The following is a 21,302-nucleotide window of genomic DNA, read 5'->3' on the forward strand; positions in this document are numbered from 1 at the left end:
ATTGAGTGTTGTTGCCAGTTGGTTGATCCTCTTGTAACACAAGGGCGACCTCTGAAGTAGTCTCAGAAGATGAGACAAGCTATTCACAGAGGCCCCTGCCTCTTACAAGCTTGGTGATCTTGATGTTGATGTCATACTCCATGACCTTGGTTATCCATCCAACCCTCTTCTCACTAATGTCCTTGTTTAGAAGGAAATCTTTGACACTTGCATGCGGAACTAAGAGCTGGATCCTATTGTTGGACAACATGTGTCTAAACTTTTTTAATGCCCTTACAACAGTGAGGACCTGCTTCTCTACATGGCTATATTTAAGGTCATAGTCCTTTAATCCCTCACTAAAGAAAGCAATAGGTTGCTCCAAATTGTCATTGTTCAACTGTGTTAGGACAACTGAGATATTGGATTCTCCTCCGAAGGTATAGAGGATAAAATCCCTTTCATAATTAGGATTGACAAGGGTAGGGGCTTGGGCAATTGCTTGTTTGATCTCTTCGAAGCCGGCCCTTCCCTCCTTGGTCCAACTGAAAGCTAAGTTTTTCTTCAACATAGAAGTGAGGGGTTTTACCATGGTGGCAAGGTTGGGAATGAACCTCCTCACAAAGTTGATCCTACCAAGGAGACTTTGCAGTCCTTTCTTGTGACTAGGGAGTGGAAGAGAAAGAATAACCTCCACTCGCTCTGGATCCATGGTCAAACCCTCCTTGGATATGATGTGTCCTAGCAATCTTCCTTGATCAGTAGCAAATAGCACTTGCTAGGGTTCAAAGACACAACATACTCCCTGCATTTCATGAACACCTGCTCAAGATGACCAAGATGGTCAGCTGCATGCTTCGAATAAACAGTTATGTCATCAAGGTATATAAGCACAAACTTTGCTAATACACCCTTGAAAGCCATGTCCATCGCTCTTTGGAATGTGGCACCTGCATTTGTTAGCCCAAAGGGCATTTTACAATAAGCATAGGTACCCCACTTAGTAGTAAACGCAGTCTTGTATTGGTCTGATTCTTGGACCAAGATTTGATTGTAGCTTGAATGCCCATCCAAGAATGAAAATCTTTCTGAGCCACTGACCTTTTGGAGAATCTGCTCCATAGAGGGAAGGGGATAGTGATCTTTAAGGGAGGCTCTATTGAGATCCCTAAAGTCTGCACATAGTCTGATCTCCCCATTCTTCTTCCTTACAGGGACAAGGTTGGCCGCCCAGGAGGAGTGCTTGATAGGGAAGATGATATTGGCTTCTATGAGATTGGTCAACTCCTTCCTCATTAGTGTTTCAATTTTGGGATTTATTGGCCTTTGCTTTTGCCTAACTAGCTTTGCATCCGGGTTTAGCTCTATGATATGCTGGGCTAAGCTAGGATCAAAACCCTTCAAGTCTTCATAGGTCCAAGCAACTATGTCATCATACTCTTGGTAGAACTTGACAAAGGCTTCCTGCTCGGTTGAGGAATACACCTTGCCCAAGTTCAAGGACCTACCCTCAGCAACAACAACTGGCTTGTAATCACCCCTCTTTGCAGACAGGTTCATCTTCTTCTTCGACTGATCTTCTAAGTTGAAAATGCCTTCCAAGGTAACTAGACCTTTAGGCAACTTGTTGGAGTTGAGCTGCACGATTTGATCTCCATATTGGTCTTGCAACCTAGACTGATTTTTGGCAGAAAACTCTACTTCATTTTGCAAGAAATTGATGATCTGCTAATTGCTTTCGAACACTTGCCAATTCACTTGATTGTCTGGGACAACAGGCCTCACAACAAGCCTGATGTGTTGCTCCTTGTCACTTGCAACATGCGTTGGTATGTCGAACTGAGCACCAACTGCTGCGAGCCTATCAACATGCTTGTTCCAACCCCTAGGAATGCTTTGGATATTGAAGGCCTCAAATCCTTCAATCAAATCCCAAACCCTGTGTTTGTATGATTTGAGTAGGTTGTTCTTTGCTACACTTTGGGCTTGGATGTGTTTGACAACCAACTATCTCCAAATACTTGCAGAGATCTGATCATTCTGCTTTGCGCAAGTTGGAGACCTTGGATCAAGGCTTCATACTCAGCGACATTTTTAGTGCAACCGAATTGAAGCCTAAAAGAGAAGAAATATTTCTCCTGCTCAGGAGAAACAAGCATCACCCTGACACCTGCACCATTCTTGTTTCTTGAACCATCAAAAAACATGTTCCATAACCCCTTTGAGTCTCCTTGTGTCTTGATGAGGTTAGGAATAGGAGTATCCTCGTCATGGATACAATAGGTGCCAAGCTCGGTTTCTTCAGTCTTAGCTAATGGATCAATCTGAAAAGCATTGGCCCATTTGTCCAGCAAGCAATCAGGAACCTCTTGCAAAAGAGTGGCAGGCTCACGGATAGTGCACTCCTCCCCCTCTTCATGCAAAGTGCAATTCATGTTTATAGGGCTGGGGGTGTAGGGCTCAATGTGGTTATGGGCAATGGGCTCTGCCCTTATGGAGACCTTGGTACCATACCTTGTTCGAAATAGCATATGGGACCAGTCAGAAGACAGGTACCCACCTATCTTGGCTGTAAAGTCTCTAGACAGGTAGATGGCAAAGAAGGCAGGAAGGTCTATGATTGATATGTCTTGCAAGATAGTGCAACTAGGGCATGCATGCAAGGTTAACTTCAAATTTTTTACCACCCCTACTGTCTTAATAGAAGTGCCATCTAACTGGACCACCCCTTTGGTCACAGGTTCGTATTCTATTGCAAGAGGATCAGCTACCTTCTTAGGCATGACTGAGCTACTAGCTCCTAAATCTGTCATATAGTTGTGAACCAAGTTATCGACTATGATCAAGGAGAGATAGATGGGGGAGGCTTGCTGATCTTGCTTGAATCTTCCTCCTCTTTGGGTTGCACCAAACTTGTGGAGACTGCCCTTTCTTTGACTGCTGCCTCATCACCTGACTGATTGACATCCTTCAGTGCCTCCTTAAGCAAATCCCTTTCAGATGGGATTGAAAGGGCCTCCCACATAGTGATGTTGAGGTTGGCCTTTTTCATCTGATCAACTATGTTGAAAGGAACACCAGCTGACTTTAGAGGCCCCTTTGAGGCTACAAGGTTTGCCTTTTCCCTTTGGACGACTTGGGCCTCCTCCTGCCTCTTGCTCCCTTGCACGTTACTTTGGCTTGTATCATGGACGACTATATTGGGCGTTGGAGCTTGGGCTGATGTTGAAGGTGAGGCAGTCTCTTTGACCTTGTATATTGCAGTATGGAATCACCATTTGTTTGGTTCAAACCACAGAACTCTGCCTCTTGCCAATTGACAAAGGTAGAATCCCCCTATAAGTGAGCCTGAATGCCAACAATGGGCTGATTTGGGTCATATTGGTGGCCAGAAGTGGTTGGCTCATCCTGCACCACTAAGGTCTGGACAAACCCTCCATTTTGGCATACACCTTGGTTGTGTGGCTGATTACATGGTTGACACCAATCTTGCTCTTGGGCGAGGTTATTTTGCATTGGAACTATCGCCTTTGAGCTGCTTGTGGTTGTGGGGTTCACACTATTCAACGACCTGACATTGCTCCATTGGTTTTGCCCTTGGAAGGCTGCCCTATTTTGCCGATAATTCTGACCTTGTGTTTGGTAAGGTCTACTATACTGAGTTTGTTGCCTTTTTAGTGTTACCAACTCATTTCCAAAACTTTGTAATAGAGCCTTGACCTCATGGAGCTCATTAGAGGACGTAGATGGTGTGGATGGTTGACTTGCAAGTGCCATGGGAATAGGAGCCAAGGTTGGTTGTTGAGTAGGAGCTTTTGGGAAGAGAGGCATTGGAGGCCTTGGAGCTATCTTCCTAGCCTGAATCAAACAATTTTTTGCTCTTATAGCTATGTCGTACACACCCGGTAGAGAGGCTCCACCCATGATTGGATCATGACAGCTATATCGCTGTTGAGAGCTCTAAGATGATACAAGAAGGCATGATTTGGGTATGGCTTCACTAGAGCAGAAATTCTATTCCATGTCTTATGGAACCTGAAATTGAAATCTCCCATGAACTCGTGGGGTGCCCTCTTGATTGTAGTCAACTGCTCCACAAGTGATAGGTGATCAGTCTTGTCTTCGAAATGGTTGCACAACCTCTCCCCCAATTCATCCCAATTGTGAATGGAGCTAGACGACAACCCTCTATACCATTGCAAAGCTTTGCCTTTCAAAGATGTGGCTACGAGTCTAACAACAACATCATCCCGAGTGACATTATGGATGAAGCAGATGTTTGCAATGTCTTGAATGTGCTCAATGGGTGTAGTAGCTGTTTCACCAGCGAAGTATGGTATACTCTTCAATGCAGCCATTAGTATGTCATTCCATTGAGTCAAAACAAGGGGACTCCCCCCATTGAAGGTAACAAAGACTTGATTTCTTGCCATGTGAAACAATGGTCTGTTGATATGGGTGATGGGAGCCCTTGACAACGATGGCCTTGCAAATGGAGGAGTAGAGTGAGACTTGGGAGATGGAGTGTCTACAACCTCGACACCCCTGACTGGTGATAATGAAGATTTGCCTCTCCTCCTTCTAGAGCCTGTAGATGGAAGCTCTATGAATTGAAAATTGCCTCTAGAAGACGCCCTTGTGTGAATTCTAGGCATGAAATCCGCAACCGACCTCAGAAGTTCGGAGGTCTGGAGTTGCGGAGTATGCTCACTGCGGCACCTCGGGAGCTCAGACGTCCTGCGTTTGGGAGTTCGGGAGTTTGGAACTTGGGGGTTCCGGGTTTCCGGACCTAAGCACCTTGGAACCTGGGGCTTCCGAGGTTTCGGGGTAAGATGGCCTCATTGACCTTGGAACTTGGGAGTTCCGGGGTTCCAGAGTGAGGAATAATCGCGTGCAATAGACTAAGAATTAGCACTAAATCCTTAGCATATGAATTGAATGAAGTCCCATCAGGTGTGCTAAAAACTGTTATCACAAAAGCTTGCACCCTTGCTGAGCTATCAACTCAACAACCTTGTGAAACATTGAAACAACCCCGAAGTGTGGGACCTTGCGCAAGGGGGTTGAATCTCCGGAGAAGGCTGACTTCCTCCTCACTCCAGGTGCAGGTGTTGAACCAACTCAACACTTCAAAACTTACTCCTAAGCCTATCCTGACAATTTGCAGAGGTAAAAGGAAGAGAGAATTGCTTGAAATAAAAAGAGGTGATTCACCAAGAAGAGATTGTTCCTCTTCCCCACCCGAAATGGCACAAGGAAACAACTGAAAAGCCCAAGAGATGCACAAATTTCAATTGCATGAGTGACCCAAATGCATGTGGAGGTTAGAATTTTCTAAGTGTCAAGAGGGGAGAAGGACTCCCACAAAGTCACATTCAGAAAACAAGTTAACACAACATACATGTGAAAGGAAACCACAACATACACTTATAATGGAGGTAAGAACACATACACATCCTACATAAGTTGAAGGGAGGCAAGAACAGAGATTTTCAATTAATCACAAGGCCAAAGGCCAATCTTACAGTTGCAGAAATGCAAAAGATTACAAGTCTCTAAGAGAAGAGAAGAGCATAAGAAAGCTCAAGGTAGCAGGGAGATAACCCTTTACAATGAGGCTTAACAACCTTTATATGGAAAAAATGGTTACAAGGGTGATCATGACCCCTGCATGTCAGTCTGGAGGTGCAGGGAAATGCATGAGCTTGACTTGTACATGCAAGCAACCTAGCCATACCCATAAAGGGCAATCTTGAGAAGGTGGATTGACTAACCTTCCAAAGTCAGGCATGACATAAGTCACCAAGCATGGCCCCGTACCTCCCTTGATGGAAATCTTGCCAAAAACATTAAATGCACCCCTGTGGCTCCACAAAAAAGTGCATCATTAGTCACCAAAACTATCGGAGCATTTAAAGCCTTGGGTGTCGATGACGCCATCCGGAAGTGTTGTAAGCCAGAAGCAGGTTTGGAAGACTTTGGAGACCTGGGTCACCGTAGTTGAAGAACAAGGAACTTGGGAACCTAGGGGTTCTGGAGTTCTAGGGTTGAAGAACGAGGAACTCGGGAACTTGGGGGTTCCGGAGTTCCGGGGTTGAAGAACAAGGAACTTGGGAACCTCGGGGTTCTGGAGTTCCGCGGTTGAAGAACAAGGAATTTGGGAACCTGGGGGTTCCGGAGTTCCGGGGTTGAAGGACAAGGAACTTGGGAACCTGGGGGTTCCGGAGTTTCGGGGTTGAAGGACAAGAAACTGGGGAACCTGGGGGTTCCCGAGTTTCGGGGTCGAAGGACAAGGAATTGGGGAACTTGAGGGTTTAGGAATTCCGGGGTTGAAGGATAAGGAACTTGGGAACCTGGGGGTTCGGGAGTTCCGGGGTTGAAGGACAAGGAATTTGGGAACCTGGGGGTTCTGGAGTTCCGGGGTTGAAGGACAAGTAACTTGGGAACCTGGGGGTTTTGGAGTTTCGGGGTTGAAGAACAAGGAACTTGGGAACCTGGGGGTTCTGGAGTTCCGGGGGAGAAGGAGAGGCAGCAAAGGGAAGGAAGTTCGGAACCTCAGGGTTTCGGAGTTCCGGAGGAGGAGAACTGAAGAAAAGCTAAGGGAAGGAAGGGAACTTCGGAACCTTGGAGTTCCGTAGTTCCGGAGCAAGAAAGAAAGCAGCTAAGGCAAAGAAACTCGGAACCTCGGGGTTCCGGAGAAGAGAAAGAGAGGGCCAAGGAACTTCTGACAATGCAACACTTGAAACCATGATTTCATTGCTTTTATCCTTGATCAACTGGGGAATCGCTGGTCCATGGAACATATCTCTGATCGATTGTCATTGATGGACCAAGGGTGTCATAAAAATGACAACAGTAACATCATCCCACTAAGCTTATACATCAGATGGAAATTAGTTTATGTGATTATAATAAGACCATTCTCCTACCACCTATCTATGAAAGGAATCTATTGCAGAGTGAAATTCATTTGGTCATATCTCTATTTAAGGGTAGCCACTGTTGTCGGGAATAATCATTATGTTATGTTGTCGTCGGTAATTGTCGGTTATGACAGTCAGTTAGTCTTCCCGAAGGGCAGTTGGACGCGACGGTTGGTCGCACCCTTTCGGGTATTATATATTGCATACCTTCCCTTCGTAGTGGCATCATCATAGTCGTATATGGGTGTGATTTTATAAGCACTTGATGTACATGGACTGTTGAATTAATATAGAGATTGGTTCTTAAATATATCGTCAATATGTTCTGTGCATTTACTTTCTGCATTTAAACGTTTACCCGTATGTGGCAAACATCTGGTGCCGTTGCGTAGACATACTCGGGAAAGGAAGGAGCGGATGGCGGATGAATACGATGGGCCTACCCGTTGGTGAGATTAACCCAGAGGTCGACGACGCACAAATGGAGCTCTACGACGAAGAAGACACTGCAACGAGGGAATTCTCAATTCTGCTTCACGTGGCCATCGAGACCTATGTCCGAAGAGAAGCCACAGAGGCTGAAGTCCCAACAAGTGCCGTGTAGACCGCACTGGAAGTTAGCCCCGCAGTGAATCGGTTGATGAACCACCTCCCTCGATTGCTTGCACAGGCATCACTGGCACAACGAACCTGCCTGGAGGAGATTGCTCGTGAGGAGCGTCGCCAACAGGTCCTTCGACAGTACAAAGAAAACAATTCTCGTTGGGAAGCATAGCGTGATGGCAAGAGGCGAAGGGGAAATTGAACCTTGAACCTCCGGGAGGAATAAAGCAATACTATAATAATCCCGGCACAATGTTGACATAAATTGTGGCCGAAAGGGAAAGTAAAAAAAGTTTTTTGTTTTGTGTATATGGTGTGTGCTTGCGATGTACGGAAGTGATTTATGCCCAATATACTAAATAAGGACAAAAATAAAAAGATACTAAGTGACGAATGGGAAGTGGCACAAAGAGCGTTGAATCTCAGACAACAGATAGAACGAAGGCGTAGGCTAAGGTAGCTTGCTGAGGGATGACCGGTCGAGGGGTTGCTCGAAGGGAACCTAGGAGGTGTCACAGAGGTTGCGAGGGCAGAGATAGACGAAGAGAATTACACTCTCTACACTGTCGTAGGGTTGCCCGAAGGGAACCTAGAAGGAGTCATGGAGGGTGCCGAAGGAGAACTCTACAGTTTGCCAGAATACCACCATAGGGTAAGAAGTCGTGAAGAGTTGGTGGAACAAACAAGGCGAAGTCTAAACCTGATCGATGCTACCAGAGACCTAATAAAGAACTTGTCCATTTCGGAGGACAACCAGAGGGAGACAACCAACCGGAGGGAGACGACCAAAGGTGACGGTACGGTCAAAGGTGCCGGTGGAGCACAAGGGTACCGTACGAAAGGCAATTTGTTCGGTTCGGGGTCAGCAACCTTCTTCGGAGGACCAACGAGTGGAGGGTCAGGTGCAGGAGGTGGAGGTGGAGGATAACCAGGTACAAGCACACAAGGCACCAGAGGAGCGAGAACCAGCGGTGGGATGGCAAGTAAGCAGAAGCTGCCCAAGTTCAACGGCGACGGGAAGGAAGATCCTGTCCGCCATTGCCGCACTTGCGAAACCATATGGTCAGCGAACGGTGTTATCGACCAAGACGAATGGGTAAACAATTTCCAGCAACCTTAAGGGGAATGACCATCGATTGGTACTCCGATATGGATAAGGCCAAAGTCGGCTTATGGCCCAACCTGAAGAAGGAGTTCGAGATAGAGTTCTGTCTCCTGAGAGACAACAATGAAATAGTAGCCGAAATCTATGGCACAAAGCAGAACAAGAACCAGATTGTCCGAGCCTATAGTCGGTGGCTCAAGGAACTGTTGGGGAAAATGGAGAGTCAACTAGCAAATGGGTTGAAAAAGAGATGATTCGTGGAGGGATTGAAACACTCCATCCGGAAGAAGATGAAAATTGTTCCACCAACCTCTTACGAAGATGCATATAATAGAGCGATGGATCTCGAGAGTAAGACAAAGACATCCAAGAAGAAAAAGAAGAAGGATAGCTTGTCCGAGGATGATGACTCTTCCGAGGGACCGAGGGAAGCAGTAGCGATGGCGAGTCCGACAGAAAGGTGCAAGGCTTGTAGAAGGACATGCTGAGGATGATGAAAGAGTTGAAGGTTATGAAGGGAGGTTCGAGCAAGATCGACGAAGGGGAGCTTTGGTGCATGGAATGTAAGACGGACGGCCACACGAAAGGCTCCTGCCCAAAGAAGGCCTATTGTGATGTATGCCAGTTGATGGGGCATCCTACCAGGGAATGCCCCTACAACATGAAAACATGAAACCAACAAGTATTGCTTATGTAGGAACAACCAACTACATCGGGCGGTACCGACAACTCCCAGACGAACAACAATGCAACATCGGGAGGCTACTGAGATAACCGGTGGGGAGGATGAAACAACAATAACAACAATAACAATACAAGGAGCCGAATCCAATACGACTCCAAAGGTCGATCGATGATACAATGCAGAGCGTGTAGCTAGTGGGGGCACTTCGCCCGAGACTACTCGAAGGGAGAGGCCACACAATATTTGTGCAAATGGTGTGGATCGTGAGACCACGAAGACGACACCTGCCCGAAGTCCGGTGTCAACTTGCTCAATATTGAGGAAATCAAAGAAGAGGAAGTGTTGGCTGTAACCCGCGCCCAAGCCAGACAAGCAACGTGCCCAGACCCGGAGACGGAGAAGCGAAGGGTACGGGAAGCACGGGAAGAAATTGAGAAAGAGATATGAGAGAGGGCGAAGGCGAAGGGTATGATGGGTACTTCCAGCCGATCGGAGGCGGAGGAGGCTATACTAAATCAAATTTTAAAACTGGAGGTGCCTGTGAAGGTACACGATCTCCTCCAGACGATGCCTCAATTACGAACGACATTGTTGAATAATCTCTCCCAACCACGCACCAATACCAACCACTGCACAGATGTCCCTGGGGGGTCTGCAATAGATCCCAGGTTGCTGGCAGTTAACACTGGAAGGAACCTGACCATTGTGGAGATGGGTATCCTTGGCACCATTCTAACTGATACCATCGTTGATGGTGGCGCGGGAGTGAATGTTCTTCCAGAAGAAACTTGGCGGAAGCTGGGGAAGCCGATGCTGTGGCCATCTACATTCAATTTGCTGGGAGCAGATCAACATGGAATCAAACCCATCGGGACACTGATGGGCCAACAAGTTACCATTGGGACACAACTCTTCATACTGGACTTCGTGGTAATCCCACTAAAGAAAAAAGGGTATGATGCGATCTTAGGGAGAGGGTGGCTTGTGGCAGCCAAGGCCACCCACAACTGGAAGAAGAACAGTCTGACTATGGAGAATGGAGGAAGGAAGTTTATCATAGACCTTGGGACGCAGTTGGTTAGTGAGGAATTGGCATCATCTTTGGAATCGGAGGGTGAAGGAGAAGGCGACCTGAGGGACGAAGGACGGGGCTGCATGGAGCCCAACAACAAAAGGATTCTTAAAGTAGGAGAGTGCTCCGAGGATGAGACGGGGTCATTGAACGGGCTCTTCCACTAGTAGATGGAGGATTACAAAATGTTCCAGATCTACATGCTCGAAGTAGAGGAACCAGAGCAAGTAACAGAGGAGGTGTACCTGCCGGAATACAAAGAATCATAGTTTAAAAACTCGCCATGGACTTGTCACGGACTCATGAGTCCGTGGGAGCCACAAGTCGACTCGCCAAGGACTCGCGAGGCGAGTTCATTTGAAAGACTCGTGAGTCTTTTGCACGGACTCGCGAGTCTTTTAGATGGACTCGCGCGACCCAGAAAAACCATTAGGCAAGCTTTAAAAATGAGTTTTTTTTTGTGTTTTTTGCTTTCATTTGGTGTAACCCCCCCCCTTTTTGACTTTTTTGGGGGTTAAGGGGTAACCCTAATTGGACATGGGCCAATAGAAAAATAATACCCGACGCCTTTATAAAATAATAAAAGTATTTTTGCGATGCCCCTTGACCCCAACTTGGGGGTGTTGCCCCCAAACCCCCGTCAAAAAATATAGGGGGAAACTGTGCTGATGGAAGTAGGGAAAATTTAACCTCCGAGTCTGATTAGGCTCCATATAACAACACAATTAGCATTGAAGAAGTATTGGTATTATAAATTTTAGAGTTGAAAGTTTGAAACTATGAGTATGAATGATGAAATTTCAAATATTGCGCATTTGTTGATCATATGACATGTGTAATGTTTCAATTATGGCTCTTATGTTCTCTAAATGCATTAATTTCTTTATGTTTTTTTGTAAAACTATGGTTTTTTTTTTGCCGAGTCCTTGCCGAGTCTTTTGCGAGTCTTTCACGAGTCCGAGTCCGAGTCCAAATTTTTGGTTTGCTGAGTCCGTGGCGAGTCTGAGTTTTTGAACTTTGCAGAGAATATTGGAAGGGAGATGCCCGTGTGAGTGACACCACCGCACACTAGTTCCCGAAGGAAGAACCCATCAAGTATCAAGAGGTAAAATTGAAGGAGACAAACCTCGGTGACGTAGATAATCCCAAGATCATTCATGTCGGCAACGATTGGAACCCTGTGTGGAAGGTCGCAACCTTCAAAATCTTTATTCTTCTTCTTCTTCTTATGTATGGGAAGGAGACTGTGGTCCCTGTAGAATTTATGGTTCCAGGTCTTCGGATGGCCATTGAAAATAGACTTGCCATCAATGGGTCCAAATTGAAACCCTACCACGAGAAGCACGCAAGGGATCCGAGAGGCCAGAAGGACACTCGAGAGTTCGGAGGGGGGCCTGAGAGGATGGAAGGGGACTCGAGAGGCCGGGCAGGTGACTCCAGAGGCACGAGACCAAAGCGGGAGACTCTCGGGTGAGGCAAACCGAGAAGAATGAAGGGTGATCCCAGAGGCACGGGACCCGAGCCGAAGACTCTCTGACAATTAGATTAGGAAATTAAAAAAAAAAGAAAAAATAAAATTGGTGGCCACGGTGGAACCACCGTGTGGTGGAACTAGGCCACCGCTGGTGCGGTCGTTGTCCACCGCGGATAGGCCTCGACAAATCTATTATACTAGCCGTCGAGATAGAAAATAGAAGTGCCCACGCCCCAGCCAAAGACACAATCGTGAGGGAAAAAGAAATTGCAGCAGAAGGGAGTAAAGGAAACCCAATGCCATAGGGAAGAAGAAGATTTTGCCATAGGAAAAGCACCAAAGAGAGATACGAAGTTGCTGAAGGATAGTAATTAACAAAGGAGCAAATAAAAATGCCAGTCGAAGGGGGTCTTGGGAGCCAAAGGGGTATATTACCGAAGGGTGTTGGATAGAGGCGGACTCCACAGAAAGATTTCGATTGCCATCGGTTGAAAGATGTCATATGTAATTCGAAGGGAAACAATTCAGTGCCGAAGGAAGAAATCGCGAATTGAACCTACCCACAGGGAGGTAATAAAATATTTTTTTGAAAGTGGTGGTGGAACCACCGTCACCGGCCTCTGAGGGCGGAACTCGGCGGGTTTTCATCCACCGTACAGCCACTACCGTACACCCCGTACGACCAGACAACATCCACCATACGACCTTCCTAGCCATCGTACGGGAGACCAATCACCATACGACACCAAGCCTTCGGGTGACCCCAGTCGCCGTACGACTCAGCCACCGTACGGGTTCACTCCACCATACGACAAACCACTCCACTGTACGACAGATAACCTCTGTACGGGCTCAGGACATTACAGACTGTAGGCTTGAAGGAGCATGGCGACGGCGACGACGGTTTAAAAAAGGGTGAAAGGAAAAATATTACGGCACGACAGGGATAAACGGTGGTGATGGCACCTGAAAAGAAAAATGCGCCGACATTCAAACAAGCATGCATTTAATTTATAAAAAACAAAACCAAAAAAAAAAACGATGACCAGATTGAAAAATCATTTGATAGAGTTTGGAGCCAGGACACTGAAAAAATTAGAGTGGAGAAGAAGGTTTTTGGCATCTTATAATGTCACAAAAATGATGTGCGCCATGGACTTCCGTGTGGTTCTGAAGGTTGTAAATTGGTGTTGGCGGCGGGGGCGCTGCCCCTCGACCCCCAGTTTATTGTTGAGTTACAATACACTTTTGAGTTGGGCGAAGGGCATTAGAGAAGTCACGGTAAGTATTGGGGTTGTTCTGTACTGTAAGAAAGAAGCCTGCAGCTAAGCATTGGCGGGGAAGCCATAAGCCGTAGAGGGAGACGGATTTGGAGGTTGCGAACAAACAGAGTTTGAGGGAAGGCATTGCAAGAACGCGAAGTTGTACGGCACCAGGGAGTTATTCAATTCAGTTATCAGCCTTTGGGGAGTGTGATAGACGATTTGAGGCGTCTCCTAGCCTTTGTGCCAGAAGGTTGTGGCCACTTCCAGGCATGAATGGTACGCTTTGAGGAACTCGGAGTATGTCTCAGTTGGACGTGAGGTTGCCTTGGTGGATGCACAGAGGGCTCGGGAGGAGCTGACCACCAGGTTGGAGGCAGTAGTAGCATGAGACTTAGATCAGTGTACCCAGGAGTTGGATGCCGAGAGGGCAGCGCGGGTGGCTATCGAGGACAAATTGGCTAGGGAGACAGTATCATTTGAGTAGCAATTGGTGGAGGCTGAGACTGAAAAGTGTGTTTTGCAAACAAGTTCGGTTTAGGCACAGGAGGACTGTGATGTCAAGGAAAAAAAAAGAACTCCTTGCAGAGGCAATTATGGTGAAATCCGCACTTGAGCATTAGATGGTAGTAGAAAAGGGTTTTCAGGCGAGGACACAGCAGGTGTACGATCTGCATGCACGACTGACACCAACATCATCATCAACCCTACCACTTGCTGCTTCAGGGACGCCTCCTCAACCCCCTTCTTCTTCTATACCTTCCCTTCGTAGTGGCATCATCATAGTTGTATCTGGGTGTGATGTTATAAGCACTTGATGTACATGGACTGTTGAATTAATACAGAGACTGGTTCTTAAATATATCCTCATTATGTTCTGTGCATTTACTTTATGCATTTAAACGTTTACCCGTATGTGGCAAACAGCCACTACCATCATAGTGCAGAGCTATAATGCTTCTATGTTTTACATTTTGGATACGTGGAAAGGAAGGTAAGCATTGGCAGAAAGCATCATATTGGTTCTTGCACAAAAGAGTCAACTGATAGCTGATTTGAAATTCACCTACAGGGCTGTTTGGGCTAAAAAAAATCAAATGGCAGAAATATTTTATAATATGATCACAATCAACCAGTGTCACAAGGCCGAAATGACATGCATAGAGACATTGCAATATCCCTAAATAGAGATAATTGAAAACCAACAATATCTCCGAAAATATGTAATAGAAGATTCTGAAATTTTATTTGCAAATACTGTTGCTGGTCCTGGTTTGGATTCAGATTCTGGTTTGAGATTTGGGTTCACAAATTCGCTCAAATATTTTTTGGGGTGGGTTTGGGTTTGCTTTGGGTTCGTCTGTACAAAAACATATAAAATTAAAAAAAAAAAAATATATACATATATGCAGCAGCAAATAAATTCATCATACACCACTGTCAAGTGTCAACTATGCTAATAGACTAATAGTAAAGTAACATAGCAAAATACACCACCACATATATTAATGTTTTAGTCCAAATGGCAAATAACATAGCAAAATGCCAAAATACACCACCATATCAATGTTTCAGTTAAAAAATAATAATTTTAATTTTTAACATTAACAATCAGCCAAATTCGGTCTGGGTTCTGCCGCTAAATTTAAAATTCACTGCAAATTCCCCAAAATTCTCCCCAGGTCCTTCTCAGCGAACCCACGGGGAAAATTCGGGACCTTGGAAGAATTTGAAGTGAATTTGTAAAGGACTAGAATTTCTGCAGAACCAAACCAGGACCCTGAGAAATTTTGGAAGAATCTGGTAACTTAGAGTTAGGTTTTTGCTGATGTTAGCCTCAAAGATGCTCAGGAACATGAAGGAATATTGCTGTTGGTTGTCCAAATCTGATTCTGATTCCTCTGAATCACTCCTCCAAAATGGTCTCCAAAAACTGATAAGAATAGTGAGCTCTAAAATTGATGTGCTAGGGCATCACAGACCAAAGCCCTTGTACTGAAACACACCCTACTTCTAGGGCGAGCCTGTATGTCTCTCCAAAACTAGGGTTATTCAAGGGTTTTAAGCCTCAAGCTAAGAAATTGCAGCAGTAATACTTAAAAGTATCATCACATAATGAGCTTCAAGAGAACCTTAATCTGTCATATAACGTCTCCCAAAAGAAAGATCTAATCTCAGCCATAGATTCAATACAAGTCCAATCCAATGCTCCAAATAAAACCCTAAAAAATGAGCCAATAGGCTCCTTATTTTCTAACGTCCTTTTGGCCCTCTTTTGCGCATGTTTAATAAAAATCACTTAAAGTACATGCAAGGGGTAAACAATAAGTCTTTAGGTTAAGAGTCACCTATGTTGCATAAAAAGACGTGCCCACAACTTAAAATCATTTATTACATAAAAAGGCGTGCCCACAACTTAAGAACAGACAACAAACCAAAGATTCCAACACTTACTCAATGATGCTCTAAGTCCTCTTCCTCTTGGGTAGTGTAAGGAAAGGACAGTCAATGCATAGTTAAGCCTCGTGACTTTTGTTGGGGACATTATAGACAACAAGAGATATTGGGGACTCTAGGATATTTGGTACAACAAAGGCACAATTTCATCTTGTTCCTACTGCTGAATTTGAACAGTAGCATAATTCTTTCATAGGCAGCCATCAACTTATCATGCTTGTGCTAATTCCATGGATATACCAATGCTGAGAGGAGATAGTTATGCTCCTGAAATTTTGTGTATATTGCGAGCCATGAGGACTTTTCTATCCTTCTGGAACATGGTCAGACCTCAGAGCTGTGTGTATGACAAGCAATTAGATGAAGGTAATCCAAGAGAGTGCTTCTTCAAAGGTACTTTCAAGGGAAGACCTCATTGGGATGTTTTCACAAATTAGAGATTGAAGAATATTGAAAGAAATGACACATGCTCGGAAACATTCATCTTCCCCATAGCCACATAGGTACTAAGCAACTTATTAGTGAGTGGGCATCAATTGCGAAAGTTACACTTATATTCTTCGGAAGAGGATACATGGGTATAGTTACAATGAATTTTCATCTCATGATTGGGAAAATAGAGTATACAGTAATTGATTCCTTGGAGTGGCAAAACGTACTTGCTTCTCTCCAAGATGGTGGGGCATCTGCAATCATTTTGGCTAAGACAATACAAACAACTCAAGGGTATTTTGAGGTGTAGCAGAACAAGGTTTGGGTGGTATTGTACTGCATGCAAATGGCACAACCTTATTATGGCATTGAGGGACTATCTTGACAGATAGGTTGAAGCAAGCATAGTAAAAACTCTTCAAGGACATCTTTGTAGCACGAAGTTGGGCATCACTGAGAGGGTTGGAGAATCATCACCTATTACAGAGTTTCCAATTCCTAATTATATCAGGGTGATGCAATAGAAGCTAACTACATCACAAGGAGGATTGAGAATTGGGAATTATCACCAAGTTTGACTTCAGAACTTGGCAACTCTAGGAGTATCCTAGTTTGTGATGGCTTGAGGACAAGCAATCTTGGGAAGGGTAGGTTGTAATTTCCCCCCTTTAAAATTAATCCTAGATTAAAACTCACCAAATCAATTTGGCAATTCCAATTTATTCGAAGATTAAATATTCAAAAATATTTGAAAATAAATAGGGCAAAAATGCAAGGTGAAACCAGTGATTTGAAATCGTAGAAAAGACAAAGTAGAAATAGGTGCAAGTATGGAAAGAATCACCGGAATATTCTAAATGACCAGGTCTCTTTTGAATGATACTAACTTGATTAATCTACTGCTCCCTTTTCTATTTGTTGTTTTGGTTTATGATAAAATATTAACTAAGGAGGTCACTTACTATATGTTTGAAGAAGAGCTTTGGCAATCTTAAGACGACCTTAACAGTTTTGGAGATCATTTCTAACAGCAGGTCAGATTGGTTGGGTTGTTTAATCTTGTTCCAAGTTGACTGCTGCTGTAATTCAAATAGCTATTGCAATATAAACAACTGAAAGATTCAAATAAAAATGAAAGGGGATCGTAGCTGAAAGAAATTGCAATAGATTAAAGGCAACCACATCCAAAAGGGGGTTAATTAATATTATAAGATGAAAACTATGACTAAATTTTATAATGGTATGCAATATCGAGGGGCATGTGAAGAGGCCAAACATGGGGAAGGAGCATTATTGAGAATTCATATTTTTATCTAACCATTTCTCCTTGTGGAGCATGGAACTATGGTTCAACTAACCTGAGGACAAAACCCCTCTAGGTCTAGAATTGGTGGACAAAAACCCACAATTACCAAGGGTGATTTCAAATGCAGATCACCTTTGTTCAAATAATAAATTTGATAATCTCAGTTTGAATTAAAGTATCCTAACAACTCATTGCAGGTTGTAACAATCATCAGGCAAATTTTTAGCCAGTAAAAGGTGCTTCATTGAGAAATAAATCACTGTTTTATTGGGACTGATTATTAATTGTGAGAAAGGGTTATTTTGGTCAATTCTGTGCCATAATCTAAGCTACATATACATGTACATGTACATATGCATATATATACACATACACACATATGTACATACACATGCATGCACACACACAGACACAGACATACATAAAAACATATATATATATATGTGTGTGTGTGTGTGTGTGTACATACACATGCATGCACACACACACACAGAGACATACATAACATATATATATATATATATTAATTATAATTGTGTGCTAGGGTATGATATATTAAAAAACTTTAAGAGGGCTATTATAGAGATCCCAACCATCTCTAGGATGTATATTGGGAAGAGAAAATTATAAATTGTTGTAACTTCCATGGAATTCAAATTCTTGTTGATGATTGATCATCTTGAGATTTGTATCATATACTTGGCTATTGAATTCACATGGTGATGTGATATTGTACTCTGTTTTTATATAAATCTAGTAGAAAACACTTCCTAAATGTTCTATAGATTCATTTTATATGTTTTGTTGTTATATTTTGATTGAATATTTTTTAAAGGAATTTAAGTATTTTTTAATTTGTTGAGTTGCTTAGTTTGAAGCAAAACTAGGTCTACTAAGTTGCAATTTTTTTAGCTTTGTCTAAATGTATTCTATCCACGTTCACAATAGCACATTTTGTAGGTTAGGTCCAAGATACTAATAACTGGCCCCTAAAGATTAAGAATATTATTACCTAAATCCTCCTAGCATGCATCTTGAATATTGATATGATCTAGGGAGCAACTTGGGTCATACAAGTGCTGGTTTTGGACAAAAAAACTTATACTGGCTGAAATTATAACATGATATTATTGTATATTTTAGGTCATGCACAGCCCATGCCATTGTAAAGAACTAGTTGAAAGGCTTGTACAAGTCTCTATCAATTCTTGAAAACCCTAGCAGCATGTTTTTATGCTTTCCATATCATGTCTACTTATGACCAAGGATAGTCATGATTGTATGTATGCTATGGTTCATGGGTTCTTGAAGATGACAATTTTGTGCCCTGCAAAAAAGGGATCTTTCTAGAATAGATTGCCAAGCTCTTATTCAAAAACATGTGGGTCCATTTTGGCCTATTGCAAACCATTGTGTCAAAAAGGGACAACAAGGTCCTCAGCAGTTTTTGGTCTACATTGCTGTCCAAGACAAACATGACTCACAAAGTACACACCATTCCATTTGCAAATAGATGGATAGACAGAGGTCAGAAATGACATGATTCTGCACATTCTCAAGATGTACCTCTAGCATCTTTGCATATGAGATTAGACCTCACCCTTTGTCCAACACAACTAAAATTGAGCTTTTCATAGCTCCATAGGATAACTCATTTCAGGGTTTACTTTATATAGCAACCATTAACAATCATTGATGTAGCACCATTTCATGTTGGAAGAGACATCAGAAAAGGAAATGGATAAGGCAACCAAATTTGTTGATCAGATCAGACACATCTAGTAGCTAGTCCACAATATTTTGCAACGTCACAATCAACATTGTGATCCACATCAATCTGAAGTGGGAGACAGAGTTTGTTTGTATCTTTAAAAGAAAGGCTCAAAGGTTTGAATAAGGAACTCGCACCTTTGTAATATGGTCCATACACCATTATTAAGCTGTTTCTAATGCATTTGAGGACAACTTGCCATGCTACCTGAGGTTGCATTCAACATTTAATTTAAATTTATTAGTGTCAAGTACAAGCAACTTCACAGTTGAATCCAGAAACCACATCTGTCCAATACTCTGGATTTTATTTGTGACCCATATCAAATTGAAGTGGGAGACATTTTTTGTGTGCATCTTTAAAAGGAAGGCTCAAAGTTCCAAATAAGAAACTCATTCCTTTGTAGTATGTTCTATACACCATTATTATGCTGTTTTTAATGCGTTTGAGCACAACTTGCCATGCTACCTCAGGTGGCATCCAACATTTATTTCACCTATATTTTCCACTGCCCTTGGATACATTAGATTTTGAGAAGTTGCAAAACAAATAATTGAACCCTAATGCTGCCACTTGAGTGCCTTCTAATCAAATAATTGCTATAATGATCAAAGATATGAAGAAATAGTAGATTCCACTCTATTGGGTGGTGAAGGCAAGCGAATTCTGCATCAAGAGAAGTAGTTCACTTAGAAACCAAATTCAGAATAAGTTCTCTCAATTGGTGCAGAAACTTAGAGCAGTGGGACCAATTGCTTCTAAAGGAGTGACAACAGATCCAGAGAACAAAATATTTCAAATCTGCCCCTTGAATGACCTGAGTTGCTGCTAGATCATACTAAGAACTTAAGAAGATATTTCAAATAATAAAACTGAAAACAAGAGGAGAAGAAATCATAGTTCAATACTTGACAGTGACATAAGGATATAATTTTTAATGCAAATTATGCTACATATAAATATTGTCTTTATCTGATCAACTGCAATATTATATATAAATAATATCTTTTTGAGTCCATGTTATTGGGAACTACCCTGGAGGCCACGATATCTGTACTAGTATGTTTCCAGTGCTAGGATTGGTTGTGGTGCCTCTTGGGTTCTTTTGTTTTCTGGGGTAACCAATTACCATAATAATAACAGAATAAACAACAATGTTGTTTTGGCTATGATATTCATAATAAAGTTATAAACATTATGGACAAAGATAACAAATAAGGAAAAAAACACAGTAGAAAACACAACTTACTAAACTGCTGCTAGTTCTAACTTCTAACTACATCTTGTTCTAAGAATGTAATGAACCAATTGTTGGTGTGGATACTCTTGATGAAGACCAAATGATGTTTTGTTATTTTAATTACAAGTTTGACCATTGAGTATTAACATATTTTGAATAGATAATATAAACCTATGTGATATATCATTTGTGATGACTCATATTTTGATTTATCAATTATCAGTACTGTTTTGTTTATTTTATGCATATTACAAGATAATGAAGCAGTGAGAAAATAAAGAAAGAATACCAGCTAGTTGAAATATTTTTGAAATTCACATTTCAAATGTATAATAATGCTTTTGTGTAATGTTTAATGCAGAGGAAACCACTTCCAGAATTCTGGAGACAGGAGGCAGTTGTAAGCAAGCTGATTTCTATTTCTTTCAATTTTCACAAATTATATATTTTATAAAATTTGCTATTTTGAATGGTTTATTCAGAACATTGAAAAATTGGTGTTGTATCATCAATTCTTTATGTTCATGATAAAGGTTTTGCTGCAAGTCAAGCAAGCCAGATCATTGTTTTACATCGTTTTGTGAGAATGCATATCTTTAGAGTAAGTGGTATGTCAACCTCTTTAGGTAGAAAGAAGGAAAGCAAAACTATTATATCAATTTCCATAAATGACTAAACTTTGTCAATGGAATGTTAATGTAGAAATTACAATAACTAATCATGGTAAAAGGAACTCTAAAACCCTAACAGGAGTGGATTAACTTGAAAAGGTTAGCCTTTTGTAAGTAGAAATACTGTCAAATAATACAAATAACCATGTGAAATAAAGACCCTAGCCAAATGAACTGAAAATGAATCAAAGAGAAGGGGCCAATGAAACCAGTTCTGGAACTAGCAACACCTCCTTTGTGGGCCATTTTTTATTTGTTCTCAAATTTCATCCTCCATGGTCATGAGTTTACTTTGGATGCCTTCTTTGGAGCAGTGGTTTTT

At 42.6% G+C, this 21,302-nt stretch overlaps 1 protein-coding gene across 2 annotated transcripts in view; it reads left to right on the forward strand.

The window, feature by feature from the left end:
• LOC131065545 (glycosyltransferase BC10) overlaps positions 1–21,302 on the forward strand; it is a 70,126-nt gene that overhangs the window by 40,060 nt on the left and 8,764 nt on the right. For both annotated transcript variants that reach the window (XM_058000079.2, XM_058000078.2), the window contains one exon: positions 20,671–20,709. In XM_058000079.2, coding sequence (XP_057856062.1) covers positions 20,671–20,709 — 39 coding nt within the window. The remainder of the gene's footprint in view (positions 1–20,670; positions 20,710–21,302) is intronic.

This window comes from Cryptomeria japonica, chromosome 4, assembly GCF_030272615.1.
Source record: "Cryptomeria japonica chromosome 4, Sugi_1.0, whole genome shotgun sequence".
Taxonomy (NCBI): Eukaryota; Viridiplantae; Streptophyta; class Pinopsida; order Cupressales; family Cupressaceae; genus Cryptomeria; species Cryptomeria japonica.